Raw genomic sequence first — 21,712 nt, 5'->3', positions numbered from 1 at the left:
CCCAAAGTTCCTCCAAACTTTGCCGATTTGCCCTATAAGCTCCTGCAAGGTATAATAATCCAAAAAATGCACGCAGTTCGATTTCATCCGTGGGCTTCAGGATTCTGTCACAGATGAACTTGTGCTTTATATTGTCTATATATTGATTAGTGTATATGACAATAGAGTCCAGTGTCATCTGTGAAAAAAGTATTCCAGCATTCAGCTGCATTTTTTGCATTACGTGCTGTTCCCATAACTGCAGGAAGGTGAGTGATAATGTTATGAGGTTCCATACTTTTTTTATGGGTGGATTCTTGTTCAATTTGTTTTTTTTTATCTTTTCCCATATAATAAGATTCTATATCTTCTTCCTCCTCATCACTGTCACCATCTTGCTCTGTTTCAGAATTTAGTTCACAGACTTCCACCTCATCATGAGAATCAATCTCACTTTTTTCAAAATCCTCATTCATTGTGGGGTCTGCATCATCATCGTCATCTAACAGCATGTTGCCCACTTCCTCAACATGATGGGGTTTTGAAAGATCATACATTTTCTTCTCCATTTCAGAAGATAATCTGAAGCAAGAGAGAGAATATGCATTAGGGAACAATGTGCCTGAGCAGCACACTTTCATTTGTAAGAAAATCTGCCTTATTTATATGAAATATCCACAAACCTTTCTATATCCATTCATAAATCAAGCTAAATAAACAATAGTAATGACTAAAAACATTACATGCCAACCTTATAAAGTGTGATGTGTTCGGGACCAATGAGCCCGAGAAGCCAGCACAGCTATATCTTCCTTCCTGAAGCTCTGCAGACCAACTGTTGTATCAGGTTTCACACAGCAGCTAGAGCCAGGAGACTATCTAGAGGGAGGGGGTTTCCTGAAAATCTGGTGAGAAGGGAGAAATGAAAGGAGAAGAGCTGCGCCTGTCAGATCCATTGTTCCTGACGGAGGGTTAATATTATATGAATAGAATGGTTTATTATACATACATTTTCATTTAGTCTGTATTACAGCAATATCCTAGGTGGACTCAACTTTGTTGATTTGACTAAATCAAGCAGAAAATTATGTCCACAGTGGTTTTATTCTATATAGCCTGTATTTTCAATAGTGTGTCTTTTGTTGCATGCATTTGCATATTTGAATAAAAAAGTTCTTGTTAATTATTAGTAACGGGAGAGTGTGCTTGGCACTGCTCGATACTCAGGGTGCTCGATCGAGTATCGAGCAGTATCAAGAATCACATGGCGCCTGAGTGCTCGGGACCCTGTGAGATGCTCATTTTACTCATGTGAACCGCATGCCGCACTGAAGCTGGTTATTCCCCTACTCTTGTCTGACGGATTCTTTGTGAAGAACATCGAGGACGTGTTCTCTTTCTCTCCCTCTCTCGAGTTTCCCATTCACTTCCATTATGTTGACTACTCGAGCTGAGCCTGTCCGAGCGTCCTATGTTCTTGATTCGAGTAACGAGCATTTCAGTGCTTGATCACCACTATGAATTATATGACCGTTGTGTGTACCGGAACTGAAAGCTATTTAAATGCTCTGGTCACTGAAGTACAGCATCGTGATTAAGGGTGCTACAGCACCTGAATTTTGAAGATGATATAGATAACCTTAGCATGAAAATCGCACTACTTGTCCTCTGTTTTGTACTTACCCACATAAAAAGATTGTATGTCCGTCAGGCTGAATTTTCCTTCCTTGTTCAAATTTCTATTATATTTCTGGTAATACAAAAATCCAAGGCATTACCCATCGATTTTACCTTTGGAATAACAAAACCTTTTATCTCCATGTCTCGGTAGGTCATATGAGGCAAAGACAAGGGAAGAATATCACCATATCGTTGTACTTCATGGATCACAGCATAAGTATAAGGCATCTGAAGCACATCCCCCATTGTTGGTCTCCGTTCTCTTCCAATTTCTCGATCAATTTCTTCCTGTACTTTGGCTGAATGGAAATGAGCGTTACTTCAGGAATATTTATTGATATCTTACTACATGATGGATTTAACTTACAACTATACCTTACTATGCGTTTTTACTCACATTGTACATCTGGGTAGAGGATCATAAACATCAGTGCCCACCTCAGGGTGGTACTTGTAGTTTCTGACCCAGCGCTAAATAAATCATATGTTGTCATGAGCAGGTTTTCCACATTAAAACTACTGGAACCATCTTCTTTCACCTAGAAGAAATCAGTTTTAAGAATGTGATATCTGGGTTTAAACATGCACTGTCTCACAGGGACAGAGGGAAACAGCTGAATCCCCTGTAGGCTCCCTGTGCAGCAATGAGACTCCTAAATGAGTAGTAGTTGGAACAATACACCTCATTCACTATGTACGGACAGGCAGTAAGTCATCATTCATTTAAAGGGAATCTGACAGCTGATATGTATTGTCTAATCGATGGGCAGCAAGTATCAGACATTGGCTGTGTCATGTTCTAGGACTTGACGATCAAACAGTATTGTATTATCATTGCATTGTTGTTGTTGTACTGCTATGCAATCAGGTTTGACCCTTTTAAAAGTTTGTCCTGTCTCTCTCCCTGTAGCCCAGCTCTGATGTAAGTGTCCACTCCCTTTTTCTTCCTGTGTCAGTGATTGTCAGCCATATCCATCTGAGGTATAACTCTGTACATATATGGTTCAGAATTGTCTTTTTACTTGCAAATGTCATATATAGAAAATGTGAGAATAATAGATAAAACACAACTTTTTATGATTCAGTAATATAAAACACCAAATGCCACCTATAAAAAAGGGAGACCCGACACTCAATCTAAGATACCATTCACATTTTTTTTCACTCTGAAGGTCTGTCTTCCTTATATGCTATAAACCATATGAATAGCACTGCTCAGTGAGCAGTTGTGATTCCAACTTTCCAAAATCAGAGAAAACGGACATTTCTGATTTTGCAAAGAACAATGATCAACCTGAGAACTATAGAGGTTAGAAATGTGCCTTTACAACTGTAGGTGGCGTAAGACTCTGACAACATTGTTTACAGCAGTGACCTCGGAGTCCAGGGGTATTCCCCATGATGTTCTCATGTAATTTGAGCACTGTTCCCATAAATTCAGACGTTTTAGACCCTCTAAAGACCCCCAGGGGGGTCGCAGCAAAAATGCTTGGTTTTCCCATAAATTTACATTGGGCTCGTTGATCAGGTCGAGCACCTGAGCATTCTAATTTGCTCAACCCGAGCAATGAACAACCGAGCATTTTAGTGCTCACTCATCACAATGCAAGACGTGCTGAGGAGCTCCTGCACCCACTGCAGCAATCTGCACAATCCAGTCCCTGGAGGCCACATTAGACTGTGGCATCAGAGTCGTAGACCATCTGGGTACACGGGGGGTATCTGTGGAGGGATCATATCCCGTTTTGGCTGGACTTTGGAGCCCGGGAATCCCAGTGTGACCGAGGCGTAACAGGGCCTGCAAGGACTCTGAGGCCTACCAGCATTTGGCACCCCCCCTCCCATTGCCTTCCACCTGAGACTGGTTGGGCCTTGTCTGGCGGAGAGGTCACCAGTGCGCACCTTGGGGAGTGCGATTGTCAGATCAACAACTCTGGATTGCAGTCGAGAGGTGCCCACGGTATGGAGATTGCCGTACCCTCCCCCTGCTAAACCGCAGCGAGTCTCACATACCAGCGGCCCAGCCTGGTTACTGCTGAAGCCCGAGGTAACTTAGGACCAGCCCGAACCATGGTGTCCTGACGCTGTCAGAGCCCCTGGGCGGCGCGGTGAGGGAGAGCTGACATCTGAGTTAGCGCCGCAGAAATTGACGATCCCTTCATGGTCAACACAGCGGAGGGCTGGTGGGATGATCAAGTGGCCCGGGGTGATGCGGTTAGGAGGCGACAAAGTTACAGTGAATGCAGTGAGCCAGAATAACGAGGCAGGGGGCAGGAAGCTGGGAAGCCGGCAACGCCACAAATATCCACAAGCAGGGCTCCTGCAGTGCTGCTATAGAGGGGCTATAGTCCCTAACAACAATTTCATGCAGGAAGGCAGATCTAAAGCATACACACCTATCAAAAAAGCGCACCATTTATCCATCTTTCCCCTTGGTACACTGTTCCCATAAAGCAGAGAGATTCCAGGAGTCACTGACTGAAGGCCTGCACTTGTTGAAATCTACAGCTTCGCAGTTAGTTATAAAACTCAGGAGGATTAAGGAACAGACCTCTCCTTGGAGTCACTGAGGTACATTCCCAACTATCTATATGCTCGTGAATGCAACACGAGCACCACCTAGAGGCTGTGGGTACCTGCACCATCTAAAGTTCTAGCCACAAGACAGAAGTCTTTCTAACTTCAGACAACCGACATCTAATGTAATGTAAATCTGCTCACTTTACTCAACATAGGGAAACCAAAAACTTGACCTCATCGTGCTATAAAACATAGCAGTATTGTCAAAATCGGACACATATCTGGATCAATTAAGACTTGCGAGGCCATATCAACTAGCAAAATGGAGAAATTCCTTACAAAACAAAAAGGGCCTAAACGGGGTGTGTCCCACTCTGAGGACCTGCCTGATGAGCTGGAATTGGAGGGAGAGAAGGAGAAGAGTTATGGAACAACAGGGAGGCTTGAGGGCACTACTTTGAATATATAAGGGGGACTGCTGACCACACACATGAAAAATGGAAAACGGAAACAGAGAGAAGATGTGTGTATCAAGGGCGCGATCAACCCCAAAATCCAAATAATATAATAATATCCAAAGATATTAGGAAGATAATAGTGACAAATTTTATTGGCATATGAAAAAACACATATTCAAGTGACAAAAATTCAATTAAAAACAATTAAAAAGCCAAAATATGGCCATGAAAAACACTCCAAAGGCAAAAAGATCCCATAATGGGGGTCAATTGCTCACTCCTCCAAAATGCTCGGCAAAAAGTACACAAAATAAAACTATATCATACAATATATAAATACATGTAAAGAGTAGGACCTAAATAAAGCATATAATAGACAAAAATCTCACTTTATGACATGACAAGGCATTATACACATAAATTTAAAGAATATGATACATATGAATCCTGGAGTCTGGTTAAATAAACTTGATATGGAAAAACATGAGAACTTAGGCCTTTGTTGTAACACATGAAAATGGACCAGATGATAAATAACACACAATAATTCCCAAACATCACCCCATGTGGGGTACTGATAGAATAAAGCCCCTCAGGATGTCAGTAAACAGTGTCCTCTACGCATGACGTTGGTATTGTCAAGTATTACCTCGTAAGGGGATATCAAGCGTCTTGACTTACCCCCAAAAACCCCACCGTGACCATAAAATGACCACCCCCACCTCGGCGCCCACTAATACACAGACACCGGTATTTCTTTTGGAATTTTATGGCCACAGCAGCCTTTTGTTATAACAATAAACAAACCATAAACACTGTATCATAAACAACATGAGTACAATGAATTTAACCCTGGAAGGAGAAGTCCTTGAAGCCACAAGATCGTGGTGAAATAGTCCAACTATTGTGAACAACCCCCGACCATTTGCTCCCAGCCGTTACCCCACAGGCTCGGGAGCACCAGCACACCAATAGATGTTGTCCACAAACTCCTTGGGGATCCGCCCTCTTCCGACGGAAAACTCCCCATCCACCTTTCACCAGATCACGACCAGCATACCTTTAAACGAAGGAGACCCTACCCACAGAGTCTCCAAAACCAATTTCCACCGACTTCAAGGACTCCCCCTCCCCCAAAACCGCCACAACGAGGGGCCTTTGAACGCCTCAATGACCCGAGACCCCCACAACTTGCCAAGCGACAGCCTTCTCTATACCCTCCTGAAGGGCAAGGGCCCAAATATCGGAACCCACTGCATGCAAGTGAATCCCGTCCGCCAACCAGTAATCGCCCTCACCCTTCTCCAAATCAAAATGTTGCACGGCAACTCCCCCGTTTTTAACTATAAAAGCGGACACCGCTCTGTTGACCTTGATCCTGGCCCGGTTGACCTTTTCCAACGATCTCATGGACCGCCAACGCCTGTGTGGCAAGATCTCCGACCACACAATCGTGACTTCCCGATAAGTCACCCACAACCGCAAACAATCTTGCTTAATATCCTTGATCAACTCCCGGAAGGGACAGACAGCCAGATCATTACCCCCAGCATGAATAACGAGAACATCTGGTGCCCGGTCCAAACGAACACACTCGTGAATTTCCGGCAACACGTGACGCCACACCAGGCCCCTAAAACCGATCCACCGCACCACCGCCGCCGATCTGGAAATTCCCAACTGTCTGCCGTCGGTCCTGACATCGGCTCTCACTGCTCCCCAGTAAACAAAGGAGTGACCAAATATCCAGACCAGCAGCGGTTCCGTACCTGAAACACAAAACGACACTCACAGAAACATATCGCAAAGAAAACGCTCCAATACTTGTAACATTTAATCTACCCCATGGACCACACCAACCGGGCACACCTCCTGCACACCTGAAGGCTAAACATAACTACGATAACGATTAGACCTCCACCCGCTGATGCGCTGTTTGAAAGAGGGACCCAAACCACGCTTAGCTGCCTCAGTCGCCGCACCAATCCGAAAAGAATGAGAAGCAAACCTAGAATCATCCAATCCCAAACACCGAATTGACTTCTTAAACACTGCGCCAAACTGATATCGAGACAGACTTCCACCGTCTGCGTGACACCACAAAGATCCGCCCAGACTAGGACGAAGGTCCCAAAATCTACGCAGACACTGAGCCGGGCACATTCCGGAACCAGACACAACACCCAACACAACTCGACGGCCTTTTCCAGACTGGTCCGTTTTTGACCTACGTAGCCAAAATTCGACGCCCTGAGAAGTCAAAGTCACATCCCTGGCTAACAACCCGCCCACAGACTCTTTATTGTGAGACACGAGTTCCCCAATCCGCAGTGCCCCAAAAAATGCAAAGGAAAAAGCCAGACGAAACAACGCAACCTCATAACCATCCGCGCATACCGATCCCAGAACCAGTCCCAATTGCTCAAGCATATTAAACGACACGGGACGCCTTAAATCACCCCCCCCCCGAAAACGGTGAAAACCCTTCACCGCCTGTCTAACCAAAAACGTTTTCGTCAAATCCCTGTACCCGCGCAACCGAAAACCGAAAGACAATCTGGCCAACAAACGTGTCACCTTTGCCCGAGACCAACCTTCGTTTGCGCCCTGCCCCAACCATGACAACAACAGACCCTCTTGCTCAAGCCTGACCCCACTGGTGGAGCCAGCCGTAAGGACCTCTTCCCACGTACACCACACATTCCGGTAGGCCTCCCAGGTTTTTGGTGCCAAAGACGATACGATCAGTGACTCCGCGGCTCGTAAGCCACCCTCCACAATTCCTCCGGACAAATCAGACCCTCGAACTCTGCCTCCGGGGCCAAGGAATGAAAACGATCCCACTGTAAGCGAGAGAGAGAGTCAGCTATCTCGTTCTTCACTCCAGGCACATGCGTCGCCGTCACATGCACATTCAAAGACAAACATGCTAGCACCAACTTCTGCAAAACTCTGACCACTGGAGGGGACGATGCAGTAAGACCATTAATTGCGCTCACAACCCCCATGTTGTCGCAATTGAAACGAACGCGCCGATTCCGAAACTCCTGACCCCACAAATGAACAGCCACCAGAATCGTAAAAATCTCTAACAACGTGATGTTACGCACCAACCCTGCCGAAACCCAAGCAGCAGGCCACTGAGCGGCGCACCACTGCCCACCCAAATAGGCACCAAAACCGAATCCGCCTGCCGCGTCCGTAAACAAATCCAAAGCATCGTTACAAACCACATCAGCCATTACCAATGAACGACCGTTGTACTTCTCCAAAAAGGACTCCCAAACCACCAAATCGGCCCTGAGCTCCGCCGACAATCTCACAAAATGATGATGAGCCCGAACCCCTGAAGTAGCGCTAGCCAGCCTACGTGAAAAAACTCGACCCATCGGCATCACCCGACAAGCGAAGTTAAGCTTTCCCAACAGCGACTGAAGGTCCCGCAACGATATTTTCCGCAACCGACGTGCACGAACCACCTCAAACCTCAAATCATCAAGCTTGTCCTCCGGCAACCGAAATTCCCATTCAACAGTATCGATGACGATCCCCAGAAAACGCAAACACGTACTGGGGCCCTCAGTTTTTCCGGGCGCCAGCGGAACCCCGAACCGATCCGCCACCCACTCAATCGCTTTCAAAATCCTGAGACAACGTGAAGAATCCGCCGGGCAAATGCACAAGAAATCGTCCAAATAATGAACTATCGAATCACAACCAGAGACGTCGCACACGACCCACTCAAGAAAAGAACTAAAAGCCTCAAAATATGCACAAGACAAGGAACAACCCATAGGTAAACACCTATCTACAAAAAACCTGTCTTCCCAGAAACAGCCCAACAACCTCACGCTGTCTGGGTGAACCGGAAGCAAACGAAAAGCGGATTCAACATCAGTCTTAGCCATAGGGGCCCCGTGACCACATTTCCGGACCCAACTCGCTGCTTCATCAAATGAAGAGTATACCACTGAACAAATCTCCGGATCAATACCGTCGTTAACCGACCTCCCCCGTGGGTAAGACAAATGCTGAATGAGCCGAAACATATTGGGCTCCTTCTTTGGAACCACCCCCAACGGGGAAACAACCAGATTCGGAAAAGGAGGGGACATGAAAGGGCCCGCCATGCGCCCCAATGAAACTTCTTTCCGGATCTTCTCCGAAACAACTGACGGATGCTCCAAAGCAGAGCGCAAATTTTTTAAAACAAACGGGATTTCAAACGGAGGACCCGGAATCCGAAAACCCTCCTGAAAACCTGAATACAACAGCCCCCCTCTTACCCTATCAGGGTATCTATTTAGATAGGGGACCATCCTTTCCAGATTCACTGGAGTCTCCCCATTGCGAATTACCCCCGCCCGATTTGGACTTCCCTTTCTTGAAACACTTTGATGCCCCGTGTGAAGTACCGTTGCAGTTTGAGCAGAGGTGTTTAAATTTACAGTTGGCCCCAAACTTACACTGGCCGTCATTAAACTGCCAACACACACCCGCCTTGTGCGTTCCCGACTGCCCTTGACCCCCACCACTCGTAGAGCCGGCAGTGCCGCTATTCTGGCTAGTGCTTCCAGCCCCCCCAAGAAAGGAACTCCCAGACTTATTTTGCGCTATTACATGCATCCACAAGCCAATGTCTTTTTGGTCCCAGCGGATAGCCGGACGCACAGCTTTCCTCTGACGAAACTGCTCGTCATACCGCAGCCACGCCTGACCGCCATAAACTCTATAAGCCTCCCCGATAGCATCCAAATAACAAAATAACGAGGAGCAATTATCAGGGGCCTGTTCCCCGATAACACTCGCCAAAATGGCAAACGCCTGCTGCCAATTTACAAATGTCTGAGGAATCAAGCGCCACCTCCGCTTTTCCTCCTCTTCCTTTTTGCTATCCTCTTTCTTACTTTTGTCCAAATTAAACTTCTCAAGAGGCAATAGCGAAAATATTTCCACATATTCATCTTTTCAAATCCGCTCTTTCACCTCCTTTTTCAGATGGGCCCCCAACGAACCTTCAAAACACACATACACCTCGCCATGCGCCCGATCATCCAGATGCACACGACACTCCTTTTCCTTCTCGGTTTGCACTGACACTGACACCGGCGTGCCAACACAAGGGCCCGACGCAGCCGCGCCCTGACCCGCCAACCCGCCACCCTGTGGCCCAACCCACGCTGCTACCGGTGACGACCCAACAAAACCCCGCTCCAAATGTAAAAGCAAGCTGCGCACATCCGCCAACATATCACATACTCCCCCGGCCGACCCTGAACTGCTCAAACCAGCCTCAGCCCCACCGCCCCCGGACTCTGCTAAGGGGCCCCCTACCACCACTGACTAAGACAAAAGCGGGTGACAAACAGGGGACATAGACGCATACTCACTGGGCTGCGAGGGGGCTGTGTGCCCTCCAGCCGGAAATCCTGGATCCCCAGACGCCTCATGGACCTCGCACCTCCCGGCGGCGAACTCACAGCCTCGTTGTTGCGGCCCGAACACCCCTGCAGACTGAGCCGGGGTAGGAGGCCTGAACCCCCCGACGGAACTGGGCCGCGGCACCCCCACAAATAAAGGCTCCTGCCTCCCCCCGCCGAGAGTCAATTCAGCCAAGCCATCGCGAGGCACCCGGTCGCTCAGGGCCCCCCACGGCAACTGGGAGCCCGACAGTGTCCTCCGCTCCAATCTTCTGGCAGCCGGCCCCGACTCCGCCGGGCTGCCCTCCGGTCCCGCTGCAGCCATAGGGCTGTGGCACATTCTCGGGGGGGTCAGAGGCAAGCGCCGCTGCAGAGGCACCGCAGCAGCGCCCCCCTGTTCCAGCTAGTTCTCCCCCACCGCTGGGGGACGCGACCCGACTCAGCCCTGCCGCCTGGCAGGCCGCCATTCTGCCGGCGGCCGAAGCGCCCGCCGAGGAAGGCCGCGCGGCACATCCACCACCGCCGCGGCCCCCCGAAGGACCTGGTGCTGCCGGAAGTCGGGCGCGCGCCGGCCCCGCCCCCTTCCTGCCCCGGGGCGAAGGTCCGGACGCCGCCGCAGGGCCTCGCCGCGTGAGAGGATTCCTCCTGGAGGGTCCCGGGAGGGGCTCCGACGGCGATGCAAGGCCCGGGGAGCGGTGTCGGGGGATAGCCGCTCTGGAGGCTGCGCCCACCGGGGCCTCCTTTCTCTCACCTCGGCCTACCCCGGCGCTCGTTGAAGCAGGCCGGCCACCTGCGCCTCCAGCCAGCCAGGAGGCTGCCCTGCCGCTGCCGCCCGCAGTCTGTCCAGGGCCTGGTCCACTCCCGACATCCAGGTAAGTTGTGGGACTGTTCAGGAGCTGGGAAAACAGGAACAGAGGGCGGGCACCCCCCAGACCCTGCCTTAAATACCCCTTAGCTCCCCCTCCCCATTAACCCTTCCCCTTCCCTCACTAACTTCCAACCCCCTGTCATGTTGGCCTCCACCCACGCCTCCTCCAGGGGGTTGGGAGGCTCACTCCGGCCATTTCTAGAAACCACATCCTCTACTAAAATGCAGAGTCTTCAGGAAGAAGTCTTTGGAGGATCGCAAAGATTTCCTCAAGGAGAACAATATCTGCTTCAAATGTTGTGCCACAACCTCTGACTTCACCAGAAACTGCAAAGCTAGCATGAAATGTGAAGAATGCAGCAGCATGGATCACAATACAGCCTTGCACCCTGGATCACCCCCACAAGTGTTGTCGCAAGTAGAGGAGCATGATGGGAAGCAGAAGGACACTGACGAAGACACCCCTGAAGTCAGCTCTAAATGTCAGCTCTAAATGTACGGAAATCTGTAAGGGACTCACAGGAGGAAGGTCCTGCTCAAAAATCTGCCTTGTACGAGTCTATCTTACAGGCCGCAAGGACAAAGCCCTAAAGATATATGTAATCCTGGATGCCCAAAGTAACAGGTCCCTAGCAAGGTACATCTTCTTTGACAACTTCAACATTGTAGGCCCTGGTTCTCCCTACACCCTAAGGACATGTTCAGGTACCTTTGAGACGGCAGGGAGGAAAGCAACCGGATACAAGGTGGAGTCCATAGATGGCCAAACCTGCCTATCACTACCAATCATCCTGGAATGCAACCAGATTCCTGACAACAGCTCGGATGTCAGGGTCCTGACAGTGCCGGCGTACAGCCTCCACTAAGCAGGGACTCACCCGCACCGTAGGGACCCCTGGGGACAAGAACAGCTGGACAATAAAGATGCACGGGACCTGAATGTAGAAGTTTAGAAAGCATGCACAGGACCTACGGTCATGTGAATGGTCATGTGACTGCAAGGAGGCGGGGCTTAGCGTCCTGCTTTCAGAGGAGGAAGAAAACTCAGAGTCGCGTAAAGCAGAGGTCAGGCAAAATACAGGCAAGCGAGGTACAGGAGGGGTAAACAGACGGGAGGTCAGACAAAGCCAAAGGTCATACACAAGATATCAATACAGTACCAGGGATGAGACAGAACAGACAGTCAGGGACAAGCAGAGATCAAAAACCAAACGGACATAGAAGGTACCAAGCAGAATCCAAAGCGATATCCAGAGAACAGACCGAGTCATACACAGGGAATCAAGCAACCAGAACACAGCACTAACACACTCAGGGGTCACCACACAATTCCAAGGGCGAAAGTATAACTGATGGGGGATGGGAGCTTCCTGAGGCTATAAGAAGCCTCCCCAGAACCAATGAGAGGCCACCCTAATAGGTCCCTGGTGTGCAGGTGAGAGTCTGCACTGCGATCAGAACATTAACCCCAGAAGTGCAGGTTACCCAGCACTGGTATCATGACAGTACCCCCCTCTCAACGGTGGGCCTCTGGACCCCCAGGCTTGCCCGGGTACCTAGCATGGAAAGCCCGAACCAGACGATCCGCATGCCTCAACCGAGCGGGCACCCAGGACCTGTCCTCCGGCCCATACCCCTTCCAATGAACTAGGTACTGTACTGACCGCCGTACCAACCTAGAATCTACAATGTGACAAATCTCATATTCCACATGTCCCTCAACCGAAACCGGGGGGGCAGCGAACTCGGATTCTCCCTGTACTGCTTCAAACGGCTTCAGTAGAGATCTATGGAAGACGTTAGGGATCTTGAAAGAGGGTGGAAGGCACAGCCTGTACGCTACCGGGTTGATTTTTTCCAAAATCTTGTACGGGCCAATGAATTTGGGGCCCAACTTGGCTGATGGAATCTTTAACTTAATGTTTCGTGTGGAGAGCCAAACTTTCTCTCCCACCTGAAACATGGGACCAGGTGTTCGTTACCTGTCCGCGAAAAACTTATACCTGCCTTGAGACCTAGATATACGCCGCTGGCCTTCTGCCCATGTATCTTTTAACCGCTGAACAGAGTCCTCAGCCCCGGAGCACCCCGAATCCAGACGAGAAAACTCACCAAAATGAGGACTGAACCCATAGTTGATGAAGAAAGGAGACATACCAGTGGATTGACTCACCCAACTATTGAATGCAAATTCAGCCAACGGCAGTATATCACACCAGTCATTCTGTCTAGCAGAAGTCAGACATCTGAGGATCTGTTCCAGAGACTGATTAGTGCGTTCTGTCTGACCATTACTCTCAGGATGGTATGCAGATGAAAAGGACAGAGATATCCCTAATTTTTTACAGAAAGCACAGAAAGCACGCCAAAACTTAGCCATAAACTGCACACCACGATCAGACACCACGTTCAGGGGTACCCCATGCAAGGTGACCACATGCTGCACAAACAATCTGGATAAGATCTCAGCAGAAGGTAAAGCGGACAGGGGTACAAAATGAACCTGCTTAGAAAATCTGTCCACCACTACCCATACCACCGTATTACCCTTGGAAGAGGGAAGATTGGTAATAAAATCCATGGACAGATGGGTCCACGGTCTTTCGGGAACTTCCAAGGGCATCATCATCCTCACCGGCCGGCTATGGGAGCTTTTAGAACGAGCGCAGACCCCACAACCAGAAATGAATTTCTTTATATCAGAACCTAGAGTAGGACACCAGAAGATCTTAGCCACCGCCAGTCGCGTGGCTGATATACCAGGGTGAGCACACAACTTGGATTCGTGGAACTCTTGCAAGAGTTTAAGGAGAAGTTGTTCTGGGACAAACAACTTGTCCCCTGGCTTGGCCGCAGGAGCCAGCGACTGAGCCCCCTCAATTTCCCGTTTCAATTCAGACGAGATCCCTGCTAACACCACCCCAGGGTGCAGAATGGAGGACGGTGGCTCAGGGACAGACACAGGGTGAAAACTACGAGATAAGGCATCAGCCTTGACATTCTTTGACCCTGGACGGAATGTAATAGTAAACTGGAAACGAGAAAAAAAAAGTGACCAACGGGCCTGTCTGGGCATTAATCTTTTAGCAGACTTGATGTAAGACAAATTTTTGTGATCAGTGATCACAGTAACTGGGTGACTGGCCCCCTCCAAAAAGTGCCTTCATTCCTCAAACGCCAACTTAACCGCAAGAAGCTCACTATTGCCTACATCATAATTTCTTTCAGCAGCAGAGAATTTCCTGGAAAAGAAGGCACATGGCCTGAGTTTGGTTAGAGTGGCAGGCCCTTGAGACAACACCGCCCCCACCCCCACCTCGGAGGCATCCACCTCCACCACAAATGGCTTGGAAGGATCTGGCTGTATCAAGACAGGAGCAGGCATAAAACATTTTTTCAGTGTTGCAAAGGCCTCTTTTGCGAGTGAGGACCAATTTCTCACATCCGCACCTTTGCATGTTAGATCCGTGAGAGGTTTGACCACTTGCAAAAACCCCCGGATAAATTTGCGGTAATAATTGGTGAACCCCAAGAAGCGCTGAAGACCCTTAAGATCTTGGGGTTGCACCCAATCCGCAATGGCCTGCACCTTCTTGGGGTCCATGCGAAAACCCTCCCTGGATACAATTAACCCCAAAAAAGACTATTCTTGCACACAGAATACACATTTCTCCAATTTGGCATACAGATGATTTTCTCTCAGTCTTTGGAGAACAGTTCGTGCATGTTCCAAATGAGAATGCTTGTCGGTGGAGTATATCAAAATATCATCTAAATAGATAACGACAAAATGACCAATGAGATCCGAGAATACCACGTTGATGAAATTCTGAAATATGGCGGGGGCATTGGTAAGACCAAACGGCATGACTAAATTTTCAAATAGTCCCTTGGTCGTGAGGAACGCGGTTTTCCATTCATCCCCCTCTCGGACCCTTATCAAATTATATGCCCCCCGAAGATCCAGTTTAGAAAACCACTTTGCCCCTGATAGTTGGCTACATAAATCGGGAATCAACGGAAGGGGGTACGTATTCCGTACAGTAATCTGATTAAGCTCCCGGAAGTCGAGACAGGGACGTAACCCGCCATCTTTTTTCTTTACAAAAAAGAAACCTGCCTCCACAGGTAAGACTGAAGGACGTATGTGTCCTTTGCGCAGACTTTCAGCAATGTACTCCTTCATAGCCAAGCGCTCAGAACCGGACAAATTAAACAGACGGGCTTTAGGTAATTTAGCCCCCGGGACCAGCTCAATAGCGCAGTCAAAGGGTCTATGTGGCAGTAACGTCTCGGCCTCGCTTTCGGAGAATAGATCTTCGAAGTCCTTCAGGCATTCTGGAATACCTTCCAGCTCCACAGATGATACAGACACAGATTTAACAGGTTCAACCAGCAGTGCGGATTTATCACATAACTCAAAATCATTAAACCCCCATTGAACAATCTCCTCCGTTTTCCAGTTAATAACTGGGTTATGGCGTTGTAACCAGGGCATGCCCAACACCAACCCTGCAGGTAGATTGTCCAGCACAAAGCAACTTAGGTTTTCCACATGAGTAGCGCCCACTCTGAGCGAAAACAAGTCAGACATAAAGCGAATTCCCTCCTTAGTGAGGGGAGAGGAGTCAATGGCCATCACCTTGATCGGAACCTTGAGCCTAACTGTCCCTATCTTGCAGTGTGTGACCAATTGGGAGTCAATGAGATTAATCGATGACCCTGTTAAATATTAATAATCCGTTAATTTCTTATAAGACCCAGTTCTGTAGAATGCTTTAGCTTACATGACATAGGCTATTTTTAAGCTTGGCTCATGGTAGAAATGTCAGCTCACTACATATTTAAGTTTAGCCTTGAGGTAAATGTCAAACTCCATATATACCGAGATCACGTGTTTCAAGAGACGTATATAATTCATGGCTAACTGTAGAGGGTGCTGTCTTCTTCCCTCACCATCATGAGAGACAGACGCAAGATGACATGACATAACAGCTGGTATATTACTTGACGGCGATGTGAGAAGCCGAACTGAGACACAGCAGCCATTTGCTATTCAGGATCTCGGAGAGAAGAAGAATACATGTTGCTTTTGCCATGTGGGATCTCAGAACATGATCTAATGGACAATTTCTCTTTCACCTATTTTTATTCACCTGTTTTTCTGTAATAACCTTTCTTTGATGGAAGAAACCAAATAAACCACTATATTTTTATCTGGTAACTAGTCCTGAGTATTTTACAGGATATGCATTATTTTACATTGGAGAGCCAGCCAGATCTGAATTTTTGTACTTTTTTGCGGATTTCCCTCAACTTGCACACACGGGGGATTGGACTTTGCTAACGTCAAATCATATGTGCAAGTTATCGGGAATTCCACTACTTACAAGAATCACATAGAACCTAGAAGTAAGAAGTACCAGATAGATTGAGAAGTACTACAAGTGCCAAAAGTACCAGACCTAAGCCAGACGTGTGAAGACAGGAACCCAGCGTTGTCCATCAAAGGAGCTGAGACATTTCAAGGTAAGATAAAATGGATGTCATTAATTGTCTTGCTAAGCAGAGTAAATTGAAATTTAAGTCTGTAGACAATTCTAATTCAGAAGTTTTATGGTTAAGTTTATATGCCGAGTGTGAACTCGAGAATCAGAGGTTAGATTCTAAGTTTTTCAATAGAGAAAGAGAGAGATTAAAAAATATTCTACAGATGGTAGATATATTTCATAGATCTGTGTCAGAGAAATCTAAAAATGATTGTGTAGAGGATAGTGATATTCCCGAGATTCACTGTAATGTGGAGAAACAGTTACAAGTAGTAGCAGCTATTGAAGGTGACCTTGCAGACGTGGAACAAGATGGAGAAGTAGGAGGAGACTTCAGAACTGACGTAGAGGACGTACAAGGGAAAGACGTACCACTAAAAATAGAAGACTCACAGGCCCAAATCCGAAGTAGCGTGAGGAAGGATTTGATAAAGATATGCCAAATAATTCCTGCTTATGACAACAAAATAGATGTTTATAGAAACTCTGAGATCTTTGAAAGTTGTTCTGGAAAATTTGATTTATCTAACGAGGAGAAGAATCAGTTGTTCAAAATGTGGATCCCTGTAAATTTTGCTAGGAGATTGTCTTTAAAGTTATCTGGTGAAACACATGAGAATTTAACTGATAAAGACAGATTAAAAATTCTCATTTTTTGTTCATCAAATGAAAATCATCCAGATATTGATATTCTTCAAAAATTAAGGATTGGTCGGAAGGAATGTATTTTTACGTTCATGTCCATATATGAACGTTTGTATAGAATGCTGAGTGAGAATGTCAAAACACCGTCCCTCATAAGGAGTTTTGTAAGCAAATTTTGGTTTCTAAATCCTGCATCTCGTGTTATTGCGTCACAAAAAGATTCTTTGTTTGAATGTGCGCAATTTCTTGATTTTGCCAGGAAACACGAGAATCGTGAAAGGAAAGTAAATTGTGCTAATTTTGGAAAGACAGGCAGAGTAAAATCTTATCAGAAGCCTGTATTAGCAAAACCTTCTAAAATGAGTTTTCCCCAAATATATGAAGTACAAAGGAGATCACATGTTTGTTATAAGCCATATGGAATGATGCAAAAGAACACCGAAAAGACACAAATGGAATTAAGAAAAATGATGAGTTCTGATTTTCTTTCTGTAACAAAGATGGCCGAATTTAACAGACAGAAACAGGTGGTGAGTGACATCATGGCCTGTAAACTGAATACTCTGCTCCAAGAATCTATCAGCTTTAAAATGGCAAGAACCTTTCAGGATATTTTTTGCAGAGAAATAAGTATGGGTGTAGGAATTGGCTAGAAAAAGTAATATATATTGTGTAACAGTGTTATACAATTAGTGAGTTATAGAGTATAATCCTGTAGTTTTATGGTTTGTGGATATATACATAGTCATACAGTATATATATAGAGTGTTTGTAGAAGTAGAAATAGTAGAACTGTATTTTTTAATGAAAATTAAAATCTACATCAGTAATAATATTTAGAATATGAATATGATATTAACCTTATTTTTTATGTTTCCTTAGAATTTTCATTTCAAAGCAGGACTTAATCGAGAAAAATTCTCTTCCAAGGATTTATGCCTTTATTTACACAGGATGTTGCAATAATTGCATGATTTTATATATCTAACCCTTAAAAGGAAATAACCAATTGCTTTTTAAAATGTTCTGGGTGTGTGCTTTTTTACTGCATGGTTTGAATGACAACCACAGCAGGGGAATTTGAACCTTGTTCTAATAATACAAGTATACCAGTATACTATGTCCCTGTTCCTTAGGAAAAGAATTTTAAAGGGGGTCTCAACTTTTGCAAAGCAATGGAATTTTTTTCCAGGCCTAAATGTCAAGTATAGCTATACATATATATTTATGTCATGTGTATTTGGGGAATATTCAAAGAAATATTAAGAGACTAAATTGAAATAGTTTACAATGCATTGATAATTAGGATAATTTGGGTTAAAATACGTGTATTCATCACACTTTCATATGTGAGGTATAAAGTTAATATGTGACACAGTCTGAGTGACAGTGACTGAGTGTATGAGCAGCTGCTGAGCGAGTAATGTGATACGTTTGTGAGACCTCAGGATCCTGAATGCATGAGAGAAAAAAAAAAAAAAAAACCCCCAAAGCTTTTATCTTTAGGAAATTATTAGAATATTAAGATACATAATGAAATATTATCTATACAAACATATATTTCTATATTTCTATAGTAATTATTATTTCTTGATTTAGTTAATTGTGGATAAGTGCAATCGCACAACAAAATAGAAAATAGTTTAGGAAGAAAATCTATTCTTTCCTTATCAGCTTTAGCTCTTTTAAACAGGCACCAGCACAGAGCCTGGTATTCACCAGCTGCATCTGGGAATAGTGGACCTTCCTTCTCTGTCCAAGTGTGTTAATCTTAAACTACATTTAAATTAATTTTTCCAAAGGATAATTTTATGATATTCAAATTAATTTTGATGGTTACACATCTTCAGACAAATAATGGTATAAGCAAGTATAAATTCACATAATTTATACATTAATTATTTTTAATTTTGGTTTTGATAAATGAATTATTTCATGAAACAATATTTTTTGGTATTAAGGGGGAAATATGTTTTTTATCCTGACTACATAATCACATTTGATTAATACCTCTTCTTCACACATTTTAATAGGAAAAAAAATATTAATAAGGTACAATGGTATAAGTATTGGGTATAATAACAAGTATTATAAAGAGTCATTTCTTTACACTAAGAGGAATTACATGCAAAGTTGCATGATTTGAATATTTTGATAACACAAGTTCATGACAATTATGAAATAATCCAGATCATGGAAATATTAAGGGTGTATGTTACTGAAGACATAACTACTCTGCATCAACATAAAGGCCTTATTCTTATTCTTATTTTTCATTCTTATTTTTCATTATTTTTAATTCTTTCACCAATATTTAGTAAAGTAATATCTGCTGAGAATATTGCTTCATTAAATATAGCAATTATATGGTTCTATTACTAAGGAAAATGTTTCACTTCTGAGTTATATGCAACAATTCTTTTATTCATTCATTCGCTCACTCATATATTCTTATTTTGGTTCATGGCTATACATTCCTACATATTATTAGTATAATAAATATATTCCTTATTAATAAAGATGAAAACACTGGTTACATAAAACACAGTGACACCTATGGGTTGAAAAAGGTAATTACACCTATGACATAAAAATGTTCTATCACATGAAAAAATGGATAATAATGTATTATCACTTATTATTGGTTTATTATTTCAAATATTGAAATCCATATACAGTACAAATTCTGATAATAATTATATGGATATTACTGATTGCTATGGTACGCTGTGATATTATGGGATAGGGAAATTACCAGATTTGGTATAGAATAGGGAATGAAGACTTCAAGCAAGATACTGAAATTATGTTAATAAAGACTTTTCACATTTCTAAACTTCATTGATTTTTATCAGTTGCAAGAAGAAGAATGCCGCGATCCAGAAATCCCAGAAGGTAACAAAGCTATGATTACTGAGTAATAGACTGTGTTAATTACAAATGCAGTATCCACCACTGACAGTCACAAGTGCAGTATCCACCACTGACAGTCACAAGTGCAGTATCCACCACCGACAGTCACAATTAAAGTGTCTAACCTGACAACCAGAGGACGATGATCCTATGATGCTGAGATGAACGGTGTTATCACGTTCTTATCAAGTTCCAGAGGTTTTCAATCACCTGAAAAGCTTCGATGAAAGCTGGTGAACAATGAAGGTAATTATCAGGAAGCTACAACCCTGACATATGTCCTGTGCATTAGGACAAGGACTGGTTATGGTGCTATGTTTAGCAAGGAAGAGTCATTTTAACCCTTGCTTTGCTGACCAAAGACGTCACACCTGTTCAAAGACCAGTACCGATGGAGGATTCCAGAATATCCAAGGCGAGCCAATGTAAGCCCAGGTTTTTAAAGATGACACTGCACAGATATTAAAGCTGCATTTCATCTATAGACTTTGTTTCTTATCAACATTTGAATTTATGGACTTTGATTTGATACACCACACAATTCCTACAACATCTATATGCTATAAGAAAACTGTATTTTTAAAAGAACCAAGAAGAAGACAGAAGACATCAAAATGAAGACCAGATGACATCAGATGATGATGACTGGACCTGAGATGCTTCAATTTAGACTTAGGGAAGTATAATTATACATATTTTATATGAATATTGTTCACGACTTACCATAACATGAATTCACATCAATTATGTCATGGAGTACTTATAACGGTAATCTGATATTATTATTATTATTATTATTATTATTATTATTATTGATATTAAATTATTTTGTCAAAGAAGAAGAAAAGAAGAAAGAAGATCTTGTTATATTTGAGGGTTCCAATTAATGTCTGTCTCCCTCAAAAGGGGGAATTGTTAAATATTAATAATCCGTTAATTTCTTATAAGACCCAGTTCTGTAGAATGCTTTAGCTTACATGACATAGGCTATTTTTAAGCTTGGCTCATGGTAGAAATGTCAGCTCACTACATATTTAAGTTTAGCCTTGAGGTAAATGTCAAACTCCATATATACCGAGATCACGTGTTTCAAGAGACGTATATAATTCATGGCTAACTGTAGAGGGTGCTGTCTTCTTCCCTCACCATCATGAGAGACAGACGCAAGATGACATGACATAACAGCTGGTATATTACTTGACGGCGATGTGAGAAGCCGAACTGAGACACAGCAGCCATTTGCTATTCAGGATCTCGGAGAGAAGAAGAATACATGTTGCTTTTGCCATGTGGGATCTCAGAACATGATCTAATGGACAATTTCTCTTTCACCTATTTTTATTCACCTGTTTTTCTGTAATAACCTTTCTTTGATGGAAGAAACCAAATAAACCACTATATTTTTATCTGGTAACTAGTCCTGAGTATTTTACAGGATATGCATTATTTTACAGACCCGCAGTCCACGAAGGCTGTAGAGGAAAAAGAACTACCGTCCACAAACAGTTCCACAGGCAGTAACACTTTAGAAAATGAGGAAAAGGGTACCTGAGGGTCTGAGTAGTCTCCCCGTTGACTACCCAGACCTAGTCGCTTCACGCCGGCCAGGTTTGAAGACGGTCAATCAGGACACTCCCTTTTCCAATGTCCTGTTTTACTGCAGTAAAAGCATAACTGCTT

General features: G+C 44.6%; 1 protein-coding gene across 2 annotated transcripts in view; it reads right to left on the bottom strand.

Annotated features, from left to right (window-relative positions):
* LOC141098686 (cytochrome P450 2D14-like) overlaps positions 1–21,712 on the bottom strand; it is a 242,917-nt gene that overhangs the window by 78,803 nt on the left and 142,402 nt on the right. Inside the window, exons 6-7 of one of the 2 annotated variants that reach the window (XM_073586650.1) lie at positions 2,057–2,198; positions 1,771–1,958 (exon numbers count right to left, since the gene is read on the bottom strand). The exons of the other annotated variant lie outside the window; for it this stretch is intronic. Of the exons in view, the coding sequence (XP_073442751.1) occupies positions 1,771–1,958; positions 2,057–2,198 (330 nt within the window). The remainder of the gene's footprint in view (positions 1–1,770; positions 1,959–2,056; positions 2,199–21,712) is intronic. 2 annotated transcript variants of the gene reach the window in all.

Source organism: Dendrobates tinctorius, unplaced genomic scaffold (assembly GCF_039654945.1).
Source record: "Dendrobates tinctorius isolate UK_male_01 unplaced genomic scaffold, ASM3965494v1 ptg000094l, whole genome shotgun sequence".
Lineage (NCBI taxonomy): Eukaryota > Metazoa > Chordata > Amphibia > Anura > Dendrobatidae > Dendrobates > Dendrobates tinctorius.
This window is presented reverse-complemented; position numbering and strand designations above follow the sequence as displayed.